The sequence below is a fragment of the Oryctolagus cuniculus genome, chromosome X (assembly GCF_964237555.1).
Source record: "Oryctolagus cuniculus chromosome X, mOryCun1.1, whole genome shotgun sequence".
Lineage (NCBI taxonomy): Eukaryota > Metazoa > Chordata > Mammalia > Lagomorpha > Leporidae > Oryctolagus > Oryctolagus cuniculus.
Genome location: NC_091453.1, coordinates 35,051,274 through 35,069,736, shown reverse-complemented (window position 1 = coordinate 35,069,736; position 18,463 = coordinate 35,051,274). Strand labels below are relative to the sequence as shown.

The 18,463-nt window shown below is 42.1% G+C and overlaps 1 protein-coding gene across 1 annotated transcript in view; it reads left to right on the top strand.

The window, feature by feature from the left end:
* Positions 1-18,463, top strand: part of DGKK (diacylglycerol kinase kappa) — a 99,652-nt gene that overhangs the window by 56,700 nt on the left and 24,489 nt on the right. The window contains exons 5-14 of the mRNA XM_070066840.1: positions 5,380-5,515; positions 5,993-6,099; positions 6,424-6,546; positions 8,069-8,171; positions 12,064-12,247; positions 12,951-13,059; positions 13,770-13,909; positions 14,795-14,876; positions 16,966-17,057; positions 17,901-18,000. Coding sequence (XP_069922941.1) covers positions 5,380-5,515; positions 5,993-6,099; positions 6,424-6,546; positions 8,069-8,171; positions 12,064-12,247; positions 12,951-13,059; positions 13,770-13,909; positions 14,795-14,876; positions 16,966-17,057; positions 17,901-18,000 — 1,176 coding nt within the window. The remainder of the gene's footprint in view (positions 1-5,379; positions 5,516-5,992; positions 6,100-6,423; positions 6,547-8,068; positions 8,172-12,063; positions 12,248-12,950; positions 13,060-13,769; positions 13,910-14,794; positions 14,877-16,965; positions 17,058-17,900; positions 18,001-18,463) is intronic.

The following is an 18,463-nucleotide window of genomic DNA, read 5'->3' as shown; positions in this document are numbered from 1 at the left end:
TCCCTCATGAAGACTCTGCCACCTCCTATGTCTCTCATATTGAGGGTTGGACTACCAACATGTGAATCTGAGGGGGACACAGCCAGCCCACTGTAATTCACCTCTGTCCTAAAATTTGGGTCTTCACATGCACAGTGTATTCATTCCATCCAAACAACTGCGGAAGTCTTAGCTCATTCCAGCAATAACTCTAGAGCCCAAAGGATACCATGCACATCGGATATGACTGAGATATCCTGAAGCAAAATTCCTTTCCAGCTATGAATCTGTGAAGTCAAACAAGTTGTGCACTTCCAAAACACAATGGTGGGATGGACAGGCACAGGCTAGACCATTCTGAAAGGAAGAAATAGGAAAGAAGGAAGGGATGATGGATCCCAAGCAAATCCAAACCCTAGCAAGGCAAGTTTCATGAGTTCTTAAGGCTTGAGAATAATCCTGTTTTCCTCGATGCTGACTTCCAACCCCAATGGAGTGGCAGTCGGTCCTTCCAAACTCACTGGAGTAAAGTTCCCATTTTCTTGATCCTCTAAGGTGGCAGTGACCCCCAGCCCTCACAGACCAGCAGGACATGGCAAATACTGTGGTTCTCGGAGTGGCACCATCAATGCCATGGTTCTCTGTTGGGACAGGTGTTATGCCTCCAGGGCTCTACTGAATGACTCCACCTTCCCAGCTCTGCTGTGTATTGATCTCATCCACTCAAATAATGGGAACTGCAGCCCTGCCTCCCATGGCTGTGTACTCTGGGTCTATGGTAGGAGTGGCAGCTCTGGGGATATCTATATCATCTTTGTGGCCTTTCTTTCCTTGTCTTGAAGACTAGTGTGTATTTATAGTACAATAGTACTCTAGTCCAGTCTGGTCCTGTAGAATCTAAGAAATCTGATAGTTTTTCCTCATTCAGTTCCAGTTTCTCCTTTTTTCCTTTAGTTCCAGCTGGCAGTGTTTCTAGTAGCATAATCACATCTCTATTCCTAGCTTTTGTTGACATGTTAATCATGGCAAGGGCTGGGCCAGACCCAAACCAGTAACCATGAGCTTCCTCTGGGTGTCCCATACCAGTGGGAAGGGCCCAAGGACTTGGGTCATCTTCCACTGCTTTCCCAAGCATATTAGCAGGAAGCTGGATTGGAATTGGAGCAGCTGGGAATTGAAGTAGTGCCCATATGGGATGTTGGTGCTCCAGGTGGAAGCTTAACCTACTATGCCACTGTGCTAGCCCCCACACTATGCATTTTTCACATATTATGAAAAAAAACTTATAGCAGAATAAACTCATACTTTAAATTTTGTTTTTCTATGAAATTTTTGAAGTACCCTCTTATTGACAGAGAATTTTTAAAATCATCACATTTTAGTTCCTTTTTACTTAACAAGTCCATCCTCAATTCGTTAATGTCCTCTCACATCTTAACTTTTAGTAACATACTTTATTAACTAAATAAATGCATAATTTCAAGTGTCATCAAAATAAAAATGTTTAATGATCTATTTTAGTTGTTTTATTTAAAAAGAATTGTTAATATTATTCTTGATTGACAAATCACAATTGTATACATTTATGTTAATACTTTGTTTTTATTTGAAAAGCAAAATGACAGAGAGAAGGGGAGAGACAGAGACAGCTTTTTTTTTTTGAGAGAGAGAAAGATATCTTCCAACTACTGGTTCATTCTCCAAGTGGCCACAATGGCCAGGCTTGGCCCAGTCCAAAAACAAGAGCCAGGAGCTTCTTCCAAGTCTCCCACATGAGTGCAGGGGCCCAAGCACTTGGGGCATCTTCTACCCCTTTCCCAATCCATAGCAGAGAGCTAGATGAGAAGTAGAACAGCTGGTACTCAAACTGGCATCCATACTGGATGCTGGCACTTTAGGTGGTGGCTTTACACACTACACACCATACATCTGTCTCCTGGATTCGGATCAGTGCAGCTCTGGCTAAAACTTTCAGGACTATATTGAATAACAATGGTGAGAGTAGTCTTCCTTGTCTGGTTCTGGATCTCAATGGGAATGTTTCCATCTTTTCCCCATTCAATAGGACACTGGCCATGGGTTTGTCATAAATTGCCTTGATGGTGTTGAGGAATGTTCCTTCTATACCCAATTTGCTTAGAGTTTTCATCATGAAAGGGTGTTGTATTTTATCAAATGCTTTCTCTGCATCTATTGAGATAATCATATGATTTTTTGTTCTTCAGTTTGTTAATGTGATGTATCGCATTGATTTGCAAACGTTGAACCATCCCTGGGATAAATCCCACTTGGTCTGTGTGAATGATCTTTCTGATGTGTTGTTGGATTTGATTGGCTAGAATTTTGTTGAGGATTTTTATATTTATGTTCATCAAGGAAATTGGTCTGTAGTTCTCTTTCTCTGTTGTCTTTTTCAGGCTTAGAAATTAAGGTGATGTTGACTTTGAAGAAAGAATTTGGGAGGATTCCCTCCCTTTCAATTGTTTTGAATAGCTTGAGAAGAATTGGAGTTAGTTCCACTTTAAATGTCTGGCAGAATTCAGCAGTAAAGCCATCTTGTCCTGGACTTTTCTTTGTTGGGAGGGTCTTTATTACGGATTCAATTTTTGTCTTGGCTATGGGTGTGTTTAGGTTTTCTCTGTCTTCATGGATCAATTTAGGTAGGTTGTATGTGTCCAGGAATCTATCCATTTCTTCTATGTTTCCGAGTTTGTTGGCATACAGCTCTTTGTAGTGGTTTCTGATCATTATATTTATTTATGTTGTGTCTGTTGTTTCATTCCCTTTTTCACCTCTAAGCTTATTAATTTGTGTCTTCTCTCTTCTTTTTTTGGTTAGTTGGGTCAATGGTGCATCAATTTTGTTTACTTTTTCAAAAAAACAGCTTTTCATTTTGCTGATCTTTTGCATTGTGTTTTTGTTTCAATTTTGTTGGTTTCTTCTCTAATTTTAATTATTTCTTTTCTCTTACTAGTTTTGGACCAGGTTGAAGCCAGGAGCTTCTTCTGGGTCTCCCATTTGGATGGCAGGGGCCCAAACACTTGGGCCATCTTCTGCCGCTTTTCTCAGATCATTATCAGGGAGCTGGATGGGAAGTAGAGTAGACGGGACTTGAACACTTACCCATATGGGATGCCAGTGTTGCAGGAGGCACTTAACTTCCTACACCACAATGCCAGCCCCTGATCTGAGGAAAACCTAACAGGAGCACAGGAACTTTGTTGGATCTCTGTTCTGTCACTATGGTTGATCACAGAGAGGTGTTTTCTCTATGGATAATAGCTGACCTGAAATTGCTTTTTAGGCTGGGGAAACTAATTGCAAACACCAGAACTTAGTTTTATCACGCTACATTGCTAGGGTTGGGCAGGCCCAGGTGCTCACCCTGTGGATTAACTGCTAATCCACAGTTGTCTCTTGGCCTACAGACATCTTAAAGAGTACTTGGTTGTCTAGGGGAAACTGGCTAGGAATTTAAGCATGGAAGGTTTGTGGAGATGTTTCCTGTAGTGCGATGCTATTGCTAGTTTCTCTGGTGTGGTGTCCCCACTGGCCGCAGTGATCATGATCCACATCCTAATTACTGTGAGCTCCACCCTCATTCTTTGTTTCTGATTCCAGGTAGTCTAGCCCTGCCAGTGTGTTCAGTGTTTCCCATGGGACAAGGCAGGAGTAAGCTTCTGAAGAAGACCAGAATGATTGGGAAACTGGCTGTCTGTCTCCAACTCACATTTCCCACTGTAGAAACTTCGATTCTAGGGGAATTCTTCTTAAGTGGTGCTCTGATGGTTTGGACGAAGGAAGCACAGTGTGATCAAAGAAAAGCCTTCCTCTTGCCATTTGATCTTGGGTTTTCTCTTTTCTCAATTCTGTGGCCCAAAGGAGTGTTTCACCCTCAATTCCAAGTTTTGAAACAATCATAATGGTATTCTTTTCTGTAGATAACTCTTAGATGAATTTCTGTTGGAGGAGCCATGAATCCAGAGAACTCCTATTCCTCCATCTTTCTTATATCACAACTCTTCCCATATTTTACTATAAGCAGTCAAGAGGATCCAAATGTCTTCAGCTAAATATCCATTACTATCACACCCAAGTTCTACCTACCACAAAACACTAGAACACAAACACAATTAAACCAAGATATTTGCCACTTGAAAACAAAAGATCACCTTTTCTCCATTGTCCAATAACACGGTCCTCTATCCTGTTTGAAATCTCAATAGAATGGCATTTTCTGTCCATATTTCCACCAAGATTGTGTTTGTGATTACTTATGTACTCTCAAAGAAAATAGCAATTTTTCTCTACAGCTCTTCTTTCCCCAGAATTGGCTTTAAAATTCCATTCATGTCAATCTAGAAGTTTTGTACCATGTATCTGGAGGGTCTTCCAGCATTTGCCCATTATCTAGCATTATCTAATCCCAAAGATGTTTCCACAGTTTTAGGCATTTTTTTCAGCAGTACTCTCACACATTGGTACCAATAGAAATTAGAGAGCTGCCACCAAAGTCCTATGAAACGTGCAACCCAGAAAGAACTTGAGGGTTCTCAGTGTCCATTCCTCCCTTCTCCTTTGAACCCCCAAACTCAAAGCCAATATAACCTATGCCTTCCTCACAGTCATAAAAAGTCAGGCTGTGACATAAAAATGCAGCATCTGCAGGAAGATTAAGAATAAATGTCAAATTCAATATCATGAAAGATAACAGACAGAATGTCACTCCATGAGGACAGGGACTTTGTCTTGCTCATTGCTATATCCCAAATGCCTTGACATGTGCCAAGTATATTGTAGTTGTTTGGTAAATCTCTGTTTAATGAATTATTGAATGCATTAAATTGATTAACCAGGAAACTACCATAGGCAGAATGTGGTATTCAGAAAAGAATATCTGAGCAAGAAGCCTGAGATACAACTGTTGTCTGGGGAAACCAATGCTCTGCTCACCTGGCATCAGGAGTGCTAGGAAGGGTAGTATATATCTCCAGGAGGTAGTCAAAGCCCGATAAGTATTCCTTAGTTTAATGTTGGAGCCCTGCCTCATCCCTTTTTTCCCTGGCCAGAGAATGTGTATAACACTAAATTTCCAATTGTTTAATACTTGAACAGTATCGAAGCCAAGACTAACACAACATATTTTGCTTGGATTAAACCAAGACAATAGTTGACCAAGAAGTATAAAGGGCATTGTTCCTGCCTTCAGCTCCAATTTCAAAATCATTCTCTCTATTTTTTTTCCTTACTAAAACCATTGGAAAAAATACAAATATAAGCTCCAACTAACAGCCTTCCACTTCACACACTGTTTTAGACTTGGCAGAAGATTTTATGGCCTTTCCTAATCTGTCTCTGTGATTAACCCTCCATTTTTTACTTTCCTTTGATTTATTTCAGATACCTGTAGCAGAAAACAACCCTTTCCTTGTTGGAATGCACTATTGGTATTCCAGCTACAGTTCCAGGACACAGCATTGCAATATTTGCCGAGAGAGCATTCCTGCCTTATCTCGAGATGCCATTATCTGTGAAGGTAACTTTCTGATTCCTTGTGGCTCAGTGTGTGGAAATGGGGGGGGGAGAGTAGAGGGGTAGTAAAGAGAGCTCATTTGTCTTTAGCATCATTGATCCCTTCTAGGTCACTGACTCTGGTGTGGGATTAACCCTATTTGAGGACAAGAGAAGAGAGGAAACTAGCATGAGGGAGCATTCTCATGAATTAAAATGGTGGGTTAGATATGAGGGAATGGGCCTATATATATATATATATGTACATATACATATCATAGAAAATGTCATTCTTACCATCAATATCCATTTAAATCAGACAGTAGAAAGTTTAGCTGTTAATTAACAAGAAGAAGCTGTATCATATTGGAAATAAGGCTTGGAGGTGGATCCAAACTATGTAAAATGCACCTAGGTTCTCACCGTGCAGCTTAGGGAAGGGAATTAAAATCTTCATTAGAGCCATATTCACACCCATTCTTTTCTCTTCCTCTTCTCACAGTGTGCAAAGTGACATCTCACAGATTATGTGCTTTGAGAGCAAGCAAAGACTGCAAATGGAACACCTTATCCGTCACTGACGACCTTCTTCTGCCTGTAGATGAGGTGGTAAGTAACCAACCATGCCCTCCCATGGTCATCCTGTCCCATGTCCCCTTCAGCCAAGACCTACAGGAAAAGAATACTTCTTCCTATCTCCAGACAGGCAAAAGAGGCCTCTCTCTCAGATTCACAATCCAAGAAATCTCAAAGAAAGTAAGCCCCCACTCCCACGTATCATTGACCACTAGCATAGGAACAGGAGGACAGGGCCATGCAGAACTTAGGGCTTTGACCTGATTGTCCTCCATGGGGTGATACAATTATTCCAACTGGCCCTTCCTTTCCTTTATCTCTAACTTCTACTTTTTGGTTCTTTTTAACTTTCAGCAGACCATGCCTCATCAATGGGTAGAAGGAAACATGCCTCTCAGCTCTGAATGCGCAGTATGTCATGAGAGCTGTGGCAGTTACCAACGACTTCAAGACTTCCGCTGTCTCTGGTGCAATTCTACGGTAAGACTCACCTCATCTCCTTGATACTTAGAGAACTCGGTTTCTAGAGAAAGGGTGTGTTAAAGTCTGATAGAAACCTCAGAGACCCAAAGCTCAGTATCCTGTTCATCCAGATCTGGCTATAGATTTTGGGAGAAATATTTAAGACTCATCTTTGATATTTCTTAAGCAGTAAGGTCTCCTAGAAAATATGAAAGGCTGAACTGTCTAATGGTAGTGTGGACAACTAAAAAAAGAAGTTCTAAGTCTACCCTTAACAAACTCTTTCCTTTCCTCATTCACTATGTCTTAGGAACTTGTAACCATTGTTGGTTGATAATGATGAGTGTTATTAACACATTATTATTGCCTCTATGCATTGAGTGTTTTATATGCATGGTATCACTTTCTCCTTACAACAACTCTAAACCAGGCTACAGTGTCCCCATTTTACAGATGAGAAAAGTGAGGTTCAGAATGGTGAAGTGATTTGCCCAAGGTTACAGCCTTACACAATTCAACAAAGATCATGCTCCTAACTATAACAATATCATGCCTCTAAACCAGTGGTCCTCAACCAGGGATATTTTGCCCCACCCAGGAGACACTTACCCATGTCTGGAGACACTTCTGATTATTACAACTCAGGGGCCAGTGTTAGTTGCGTTTAGTAGACAGAGGTCTAGATTCTCTTATAATGCACAGGACAGCCTCCCATCTAGCCCGAAATATCAATAATGCTGAGGTTAAGAGACTATGAGGGTAGAGGGGGAAGCGTCACTATGTTCTTAAATCTGTATATATGAAATACATGAAAATTGTATAACTTAACTAAAATTTAAAAAGAGACTCTGATCCAGACTTTATAACCCTTTAGATGCTTCTCTCAAACTGAGTTTTCTAGACAATAAGAAACTGAAGTTTGAACCTCTTCTTAGAAGACACTCCTTGTCCTTTGGATCTCTTCAAATTACATTTGAATAAACAGGCCAGACTCATGTCCTCTAAAACTCATGTAATTGTCCAGGACTGGTGCTTAAAGATGTCAGAAAGGTCACTTGTGGGGAAGGCAGTGGAATCATTGACCTTGGGCAAGATCTTTTACCTCTCTGAACTTTGGCATGCTTGTTTTTAAAATGGACCTAATGACATCTTCCATACTACACACAGTTGTGAGGATTGAAGTGTAATAAATTATTAATATTAGCATTCTTACATCGCACGTAAGTACTCCATTGTGTAGGTTATATGATTGTGCTCTAGGACTAGTGATTGCTCAGTGCCTGCATATGAGTATCTTCTGAAAGCCACTTCTGAAAGGACCAGAGTTCTGAGGCCACTCTCAGGGTCAGAGCAACCTCAGGATGGAGTGGAGTGGAGTGGGAGTGGCCAGATGAGGTAGGGGTATGGAACCACATCTCAGAAAGGAAAATTTGTATACTAGGTATCTAAATCTTGGACTTGGAGCTCAATACTGATCAATGTTATCCCTTTTCTCTCCCCCCTCCTTTTTTTTTTCTCTGCTCTGTTCTTATCGTTTCAGGTGCATGACAGCTGTCGGAGACGGTTTTCCAAGGAATGTTGCTGCGGAAGCCATCGATCATCGGTCATTCCGCCCACTGCTCTCAGCGACCCCAAAGGCAATGGTGAGTAGCCAAACCTTAACCCTAAAAACATATTGGATGGGAAGGGGTAGATACAAGGGATAGGGATAATGCCTGCAGAGTTTTAGATTCAGCAGATCTGGGTAGGGCTCAAGAAGTTGCCTTTCTAACACACCCCCAGATGCTGCTGCTGATGCTAGTAGTTCTGGGATCATACTCCATCATGTACTGTGTGATCCTAGACAAATTACTCAACCTCTCTCTAACTCATCTATCACTTGTTTTCTGCCAGTAGGGGTGAGAATTATACTCATATGTGTTATAAAGGTTTGAGTTAACGTTTGTAAAAGAGGATTTTAAAAGTGCAAGAAAGGGAAAAGTAAGGCAACTTTATACCGATTTAGTATACTTCTGTGGAGTGAAAAGAACAAATTTGAGAGGGGCTTCTGGCTCCTAGGTTTGGGGCACTGTGATTATATTAATGCAGCTCAAAGAAGCATGAGCTCTTTTTTTTTTTTTTTTTGAAAGGTTCTTTCAGGCTGTTAACTCATCTGGGGCTTAAAATCAACTAAATCCCCTAAGCCCTTTTCACACTTGATGCTGCCAAGCCAAGTCCCTATTGACCTGTTCCAGTGCAATTTATGTCCTCCAGCCGAAAGGCCAAGACTCACATTTATTCCCTGTACATTTCATCTGTGGACTCTCACCCATCAGTCTGTGGAAGGCATGTTCCAAACCTGATTCTATCATCCAGTCGTTTTTCCTTCAACTTTGAGTACTTCACAGTTGACAAGCCAGCCTTCTAGGCTTCCATGTGAGTTGTCGATAAAGATCGTGAAATAGCATAGGACATGCCTTCATCAGTAACACCAGCCTGTTCGAAAGCAAGCTCATTGGCAGTGTTGTTGACCTGGTTCGAATCTAACATTGCTGCATTCCAGCCCACAATGGCACCCAAGTCACCTGGTTCACAAGGTTCTCTTGACAACCCAGCCTTGCTCAAGTTCATATGTTCTCAGCCTCTGGGGGGGTGGGGAGCCAGAGGCTCCTGTATTCCCCTGGGATTGGCTTACTGCAAGCTCTGCTTCTTGTTTCCTTCACGTCTGTGGCCAAATGAGGCTTGACACTGAAGTTCAAGTTGCCTTAATTACAGAATTTTCTATTTATTGAGTAGTTTCTCACCCTTACTCGGGATTATTTTATGAATAATTGCAACATGCTATTATCATACATATGGAGAAATGAACACCTGCAGAAGATAAGATGCTTGCTCTAGGTTAGTGAATCAACTGGAGGGCAAGCAGCTGTAGCACACAGGTGCATTCTCTCATAGAAGCACAGGGCAGGAGGCAGCCCAGGCTCCAAGCTGCCAAATAGATGTAAAAAGGATTTCAGCTACACCCTCATGGCTATTTAACTTGTAGATAGCGTTAGCATAATTCTTTTTTTCCTGTTTCTTAAATGATTTTTTGACTAACATATTCAGATAGTTCCATTTAAAAACAAAAGAAATACATACACATACACTAAATAGTGAAAAGTCTTACTTATTGCCATCCTTTTTCAAATCTTCTCGGTCTCCTGCAGCCTCCCTGTTCCTACTAGCAGTTGACTACCATCATTAGTTCTCTGAATACCTTCTTGTTCTCCCCCCACGTTTTAAAAGATTTATTTATTTAGTTGAGAGGCAGGGTTATGGACAAAAAGAGGGAGAAGAAGAGAGAGGTCTTCCACCTGCTGGCTCACTCCCCAATTGGCCACAATGATGGGAGCTGTGCCGATCTGAAGCCAAGAGCCAGGAGCTTCTTCCGGGTCTCCCATGTGGGTGCAGGGGCCCAAGGACTTGGGCCATCCTCTACTGCCCTCCCAGGCCATAGTAGAGAGATGGATTGGAATTGGAGCAGCCGGGACTCAAACTGGCGCCCATGTGGGATGCCAGCACTGCATGCGGCAGCTTTACCTGCTACGCCACAGTGCCTCACCCCTCCCCCAACTTCAATACCACACACACTGTTCTGTATCTTCCTATTTTCTCTTTTACAGTGTCTTTTGGCGACCCTTCCCTATCAACAGACAATTTCTTTCTCATCTTTTTTTATTAGATTTATTTTTATTTATCTGAAAGGCAGAGTTACAGAAAGACAGGGAGACAAGGAGAAAAAGGTATCTTCCATCCACTGGTTCACTCTCCAAATGACTGCCATAGCCAGTGCTGAGCCAGGCCAAAGCCAGAAATCAAGAGCTTCAGTCCGGGTCTCCAACATGGGTGCAGGGTCTCAAGCACTTGGACCATCTTCCATTGCTTTACCAGGTACATTAGCAGTGAGCTAAATTGGGATCAGAGAAGCCAGAACTCAAATTGCCACTGCAATGAGGAATCTGGCATTGCAGGTAGCAGCTTAACCCACTGTGGCAGCTTAACCCATCATGCCACAATGCCAGCTGCATTCCCCACTCTTTTTGACAGCTACAGAATATCCCATTATCTAGAAATACCATAACTTATTTAACCAGCCCCCTACTGATGGTGAATTTGATAGTTCTCAATCTTTCACTATTATAAACAATACCGCAATGAACATCCTCAGGCAGGTTGTTTTACAGATATAGGAAAAATTCCCAGAAGTGGGATGACTAAGTAAAATGCATAAGCCTTTGCAATTTTCATAGTTTTGTTAAATTGCCCTCCCCAGGGCACATAGTACCTTAATATGTTAATAATGTTATTAACACACACAATGTTGCCTGTTATTAAAAAATTGTTGAGAGGACCATTACTTTTGGATAATGTATTCAGGGAAAGTAACTACTTCTGAGCTATGCTACTGAAGGGACACAGCAGGCTCCCCTTGTAGTTGTGCGTCCAAGACGCCCTGAAAATTTGCTGCATAACTCACTGGCAGGATGAGGATGCCTTCCATCCTTAGGGGCCAATGTGTTCAAATTGACCCGTAGAAGAAACTCCTTTAGATTTTTTTTTTTTGAGACAAAACAACCCTTACATCTGCTCAAACAGATTTCCTTCAGGTTACAACAAATGGGAATCTCAACCTCCCTCGCTCCACCCCCATTTAGGAGTAAGTCTTGTGCTTCTCACCCTACATGTTTATTTTTGCTAGGGCATTCATTGCAAGCCATGCACTCTGAGGTGCGGGGATTTGCTCCGAGGTCTAGTGTCTCTCTCTGTGGGGGCCATTGCACATTGCCTGTTTCCCTGCCAAAAGGCTATAAGTCTCAGCACGAGCTGGCAGGCTTTGGCTATTTAGAGTATTGTAAACCCCACTTCTCCACGGGTAATGTCAGTGTTGGGTGATTATTAAGAGCTTTCTCCTCCCATGCAGACAATTTCCCTATCATCCTGTTTTCCCTGGAAGTTGGTGTGATTACACAGATTGCTCTGCCATAGCCTTAGAGAAGTGATTAGAGCTCTTTGTTTCACCCCACATTGATACTTGGGGTGCCTATCCTTTCCATCTCTCCTGACCTGGCATCTTCTCACTGTGAGAACTGAGCTAACTCAAACAGAAAGACAATCAGTTGGTGTGCTGGCTCTCCTCCTGAGCTCTTAATCCCTTCCTTCCTCAGTTTCCCCTACAGAGTTTTACTAGTCCTTCATTTTGGTACCAATTTCCTGAGTTTCTTGTGTATGCGTCTTTCCACTCAGCTCAAGGCAGAGGCTGTACCCTTATCAATATCTGACATGATGCATAGCACACGGTAGTCACTCAGCAAACGTTGTTTGCCTGGCAAAAGGACAGAGACTTCTAAGTCACTTTGGGTGGTGTTCTGACTTTTCTATCTGCTCTTCAGTCTCAGGAGACTAGGACTGGGACCCCAGAAGTCCTTGTAAAATGTGATGATTTGAAATGATTAGCTTCCATCTCAATGGTCCTTTCCTCCTTTTTCCCTTCTTTTTGTTGCATGTGTATATCAGGACAATTAGTAGTATCTCCAGACTTCTGGAATCTTGATTGGTCATCTGCCTGTTCATGCCCTCTTCTCATCTTCATCAACTCCAAAAGCGGTGATCATCAAGGGATCGTTTTCCTCCGAAAATTCAAGCAATATCTAAACCCGTCTCAAGTATTTGATCTATCGAAGGGTGGACCTGAAGCAGGGTAAGTGGGGGTAAGGGATATAGTTGGGTATGTAGTAGGAACTCCTCTCTATATACAGTATAGACTAAGATAGAATTTCTGGCATTGGTGCTCGTACCTGGGTAGGAAATATCTGATTTGTCAGTGGGACACAAACACATAATCCTAATGGGTTTCAGTTGACTGATTGGAGAACTCTCCCCACTAATTGCTTCAAACCCATTATATATTAATAGTATAATATTATAATTAATAATACATAACATAATAACATATTATAAATATATAATTATATATAATAATTATATAATGATTATATATTTTCATATAAATATATATTAATAATTATATATAATCTTCACTACAGGCTTGTTTTGTTTGGCGACTGTATCTCTATTCAGTCCTGGTTCCTCTGAGCCCACTGGCCACCATGCAAGGCGTTGTCCTTAGGCTCTGGCAAATGGTTTTGATTAGGTTACTAGTGGCTTCCAGAACAAGTTTTGTCACTAAAGAGTGTGAGTTGAGGCAAGGCCTGCTCTCTGAGACTGTCTGTGGATAATTGCCTGTGGTCCTAGGTATGTGGAAGTGTAAGGAACTAAAGGGAAGAAGGCAGGTAGTCTGTCAGCAAGGTGCCAAAGCAGTCCTTGAGTCCAGGACATGTTGTAAGAAAACTGTAAAACCCAGTTGTTCATGAAGTAAGTTTCTTTCTCCTTCTTCCTTGCAGGCTGTGCATGTTCAAGAACTTTGCTCGCTTTCGTGTTCTGGTTTGTGGTGGAGATGGCAGCGTGAGCTGGGTCCTATCCTTGATGGATACCTTTGGGTTGCATGATAGGGTGAGTCCCTGGTCGCCCCAGTTTAGCCATTGCTAGAGACGGTAGAGGTCCAGAGTTGCCAATCCCAAGAAGTCCCAAGTCTCCCTGTTTGCAAAATATGAGTTTCCCATAGTCTGCACAGTCAACCTGACTGGTCAATTCCCACTTACACCATTTTCTTGTCCTCTATATGAAGGGAGGCAGAAAGGAGTTGGCAGAAGGAATGAGCAGTGCTTTATTCTCCAAGCTTTAAAGTGAAAAGTTAAAGAGGAGAGCAAGCCAAAAAGTGGCCACAGACAGCATTCAGGCCGCAATTTCCTCCTTCTGCTAACATTGTTGGTTTTATTTCCTGAATCTCAAAAGTGGCAGAAACTTGCCTCTTTCTGGGAAGTCCCTTGCTATTCCTCTTCTTCCTCCACCTTGACTCAAGCCACACAGAAATTTGTAGCCATGTTTCTCTTTTGTAAGCATGGCTGTGAATATTGGCATGTTTCGGTAACTTTCCCTTTACTGATATAAGTTCTGTACTGCTAAGAATAGGGCCCAACTTCTTAGGGAAACATTCCACCACTTCCAGCCTCCTCCCATCACACTTCCTAGAATGTGAAGTCCCTTAAAACCACTGGCTTTAAGACTAGAATGCTTCCCAAATAGCACCATCTGGGTTCTTGCGCGGATGAAACCTTGGTAGCAAGACTGTCTGAAATGGGTGCTTCCTTTTGTTCCTGCAGTGTCAGCTGGCTGTCATCCCACTTGGAACTGGTAATGATCTGGCACGTGTCCTTGGCTGGGGTGCATTCTGGAGCAAAAACGAGTCCCCTTTGGACATTCTCAACAGAGTGGAGCAGGCCAGTGTGAGGATACTAGACAGGTGAGTGGCCAAAGGACCAGGTCCTTGCGCCTCTTCCAGTCCCACATGGCTTGTTCCCAGTTACATCATGTCAAGCAGCAATACTCTAGCCTCTCTCAGAGGGCCTCATTTCCCTTCTGCCTCAAAAGTAGAGCAGTTGGAGAGTGCAGGGCTTGTCTCTTAGGGAACTAAGGTCTACCATTTATCCTTCAAACATCACTGAAGCATCTCTCAAAATCTAAAGGACCCTAGAGCAAGGGCCCCATGGATACCTTTCAAGGATTCTGTGGACCTCTTTCAAATTGTATGACCAAGTGTCTGTGTAAGCAGGGTTTCTTGGGAAAGAGTCTATAGTGTCATCACCGTAGTGTAACTATACTGCTATCAGCATCTCAGGTAAACTAAAGGGAGAGGGCCAGTTCAGAAATGACTGGCTTAGACTATCTCTGCTCTACAGAAGAGAGAGCAGTGCCATCCTATCTCCCGAGGGAAAAAAAATGAGTATCTGTGCTGGGGCATATATGAACATTTGATTGATGGCTGCCCATAAGGATCTCCTGGGGGAGCTTTTCAGGATATCACACTAAGCCCTACCAAAAATAATCTTAAATAATCTTATGCAGTAGGTCTTGGGCAGGATGCTGGTATGTGTGTTTTACCAAAGTACCTCAGATGATCTTGATGATGACTTGTGGTTGAGAAGCACTTTCTCTGAGAGCCCTGGGAGGAAAGTTCCTAAGGCAGAGACCCCTCTTGTGGTATACCTTGATATCAGGTGAGCTGAGATAGCTTGGGCACCCTCTACCACATAAACATCATGATCTCTTTCTTGGCCTGTGAAGCATGGATTTTTCACTTGTGAGGAAATGGAACCCTGAGTATCTATCTCTTTTCACTTCATTTCAGATGGAGTGTGATGATCCGTGAGACTCCCAGGCAAAGCCCGTTGCCAAAAGGACAGGTTGAAATGGACATCCCACAATTTGAGGTAAGTTCTACCCAGCTGTCACTCAGGCCAACATCTTTAGTATAGTTAAATAATAGACAAAGCCAAAAGAGAAGCTTTTCTATTTTCCACAGGCTTGGTGAGGATGAGATCATTGAGGACCAGGGGCATGTCAGTCAGCAACTGTTTACCAAGAACTATGTGAGGCAATGGGGACATAATTCATTCAGTCATTCACTGTTCATTCATTGAAAATATTTATGGAGTAACTGCTTCAAGTGAGCTCTTACTATTCTAGGAGCTGTTCTTTTATGCCAGTGGGTAACGAAGAATAACATATTCCCTGCTTATCATGGAGCTCATAATCTACTCAAGATATATAGAAAAATAAATATTTTTAAGAAAGTAGTATGAGTGTTAGTATAGAAAGTAGAAAGAGCTGGAAATACACAGCAGTAGTTTTATATCTGTCTGGGAGGGGGTGGGAATCAGGGAAAGCTTCTCAGAAGAAGTTGCATTTCAAAAGAGGCCTGAAGATCAGAGGGAGTTAACCAGGATGATAAAGAGAAAGTCTGTTTCAGATAGATAAAACAGTATGTGTTGTTCCAAAGGCAAAGGAAAGCATGGAATATTCACAGCACTGAAATACATTCATAATGGCTATGGCATCGGTGCCAGGTAGGAGCCATGCGGAGAGTGACTAAGATGAGGCTGGAGAAGAAATCAGGTGTCAAGCCAGGAAGGGTATAGTAAACTGGTAGGAGGTCTGGACGTTTATCCTAAAAGCCTTGAGAGTTAAAGAAGGGTCTTTTTGAATTCGATTATGAAGATTTCCAAACATACAAGAAAGCTGAAATGGCTATTCTACCATTAAACTTTTAGTATGCTTGCTTTATCATATATATATATATATCCACTGTTTTAAACAGTGGGGTTTTATAGTGCATGGAGAAACAATTGATAGAATAAAGATTAGAGGCAGGGAGAAAAGCTAATAAATGCTCACTGTATCCAGACAAGAGAGGGTGGTGATTTGAACTGGTGAAGAGGTTACAGGGGTGAGGGCAGCTGTCACATTTGAGACATTCAGAAGAAATAGATTTATCCAGACCTGGCAGATGTTTGGACATAGGGGAGTCATAGAAGGAGGAACAGAATTTGTAATGAAGAGTACAGACTCAAGAATCATATTACCTGGAATTGAATTCAGGCTCTGACACTTGAGAAATAGAAATGGATAATAAATAGTCCTTATAGAGTTGTTGTGAGGATTACATAAAAAATACTACACATATAGCTTAGAACAGAGCCTGGCAGATAGTCAGTACTATATAAGTGGATGCTATTATTAGTAGTAATATTATTTAATAGGTGACACTCTGGCATCAGAAAGATGTAAATTTGAATCCCAGTTCTCTTATTTATTAGCTCTGCAATATGAGACCGTTCGGTCATTGGAAACATGGGGCAAAAGTACCTCCCTTCGTATGAGTTTTGACCTTTCTTTTTATTTATTTATTTATTTATTTATTTATTTATTTTTTGACAGGCAGAGTGGACAGTGAGAGAGAGAGAGACAGAAAGGTCTTCCTTTGCCCTTGGTTCACCCTCCAATGGCCGCCGCGCTGTGGCCAGCGCACCACGCTGATCCGATGGCAGGAGCCAGGTACTTCTCCTGGTCTCCCATGGGGTGCAGGGCCCAAGTACTTGGGCCATCCTCCACTGCACTCCCGGGCCACAGCAGAGAGCTGGCCTGGAAGAGGGGCAACCGGGACAGAAGCCGGAGCCCCGATCAGGACTAGAACCCGGTGTGCCGGCGCCGCTAGGCGGAGGATTAGCCTAGTGAGCCGCGGCGCCGGCGATGAGTTTTAATCTCTTCATATGACTACTCATTTAAGTAAGAGGAGATTGAATATATCCTTTCTTTAAAGAATAGCCACAGACCTAAGATTATCTCAAACATTCTTTGACTAGGGAGTCTTCTACAAGAATCCTTTGTGATTATTTCCAGAGAGGCAGTTGAGTTGCTGGTCAAGTCAATAAGTAATGAGGCTGTTTGGGATGAGAATAGGCAACACATTATGTCACAGTGCAGTGATTCCAGGACTGAGTACCCTTCCCACCCTCTCAGGCTGCTGCCATCCAACACTTAGAATCTGCAAGCACCGAGTTGAACAAAATCCTGAAGGCCAAGTACCCCACAGAGATGATCATTGCAACCAGGTCAGTCTTTCTCTGGCTCTCATACTTTGTCCCTCATGGGTTATTCCAAAGTCAGATATGGGGCTGGTCTTGATAACTTGGGGTGTTTTGGCCAATGAAGGTATATGGGCATCATTTCAAATTGGGTTTTTCTGATCTCAAACTTCCTACATGGAAGTTTAGAAAAGAAAGATGAGATTGAAGTGAGGGCCCCTGCTGCTTCAGAAAGATAAAACTGCAAGCCAGAGATTTGGAAGGAGGATTACAGAAGGGAAACTCAGCATTCCAGACCATTCAAGGGCATAGCACAGCTCCTTGCAGTATGCACACCTTGCTTTCCATCTTTGAAACTGAGGCAAGGCTCTTTAGTACCTGCCTATAACTTCTCTCTCTAAATACTTGTCATTTGGTTCTCCTGGAATTCCCTGGTGAGGGGCAGGGAGTTCTGTTCAGTCTATCACATTCTACTATGAAAGCACTTCCCAAAAAAAGAAACCTTTCAAATGGCATTATCTTTGTACTAAGTTAGTTATGCCCCCTGAATCACAATGGATTGACCCATGGTACCATGTGAATTCTCTTTTCTGGAAAGTCAGAATGAGGTCTAAGAAATGCTAGTCAAATTCTCTTTGAGCTGGGAAGTGGAATGAAACTGGACTGAAGTGGGACTGGAGCAAATTTCATTATATGTATAGAAAAAAATAAGAAAGAGGAGAGATGACTGGGGAGAGAAGAATAGGGAATAAGGGAGGGAAAAAGAGAGACAAAGGAGGAAGATGGAGACTAATAATGCTATAAGAGAAAAAAACTGTGAACCTCACTCATGGTCTGTGTCACATTATGTTATCTATCTGATTTTTACAGATTCTTGTGCTCAGCAGTGGAAGATTTTGTGGCTGATATTGTAAAGGCCTGGAGTCGAATTAAACAGAACAATACAGCAATAGAGTCTGTGATTTTGAAAGTAAGTTTCCATTTCTCTTGCCTTATACTCTTTGTAGAGCCAGGAGCTCTTTTTTTAATGAAGGGAAATGTGTTTCTCACTGGAAATTATAAATGAAAAGCAAGGAGGGGAACAGGGAAGGTCCATCAAGCTTCCATCTTTTGCCAAATGAAGAATGCCATTAAGCATGCAGACACATACCATGTAGCTAAGCATGTGCCAAGCATCTGTCCAAAACCAGACAAAAGTGTGCACCAAGCAGGTATGCATATGAGTCTATATCAAAAGTGTTTGTTTTCAAATACGTACACACATATACACACTAGGAATATGCCAAAATTCACCTCTCTAACAACAAGGACTATCACTTACCTAGTACTTACTCTGCCAGGGACTGTCCTAAGTGCTTTTAATGTGTTAATGTATTTCATCCTCACAAGTGCCCTAGAATATAGAAATACAAAAAAGTTAAGTAACTTGCCTC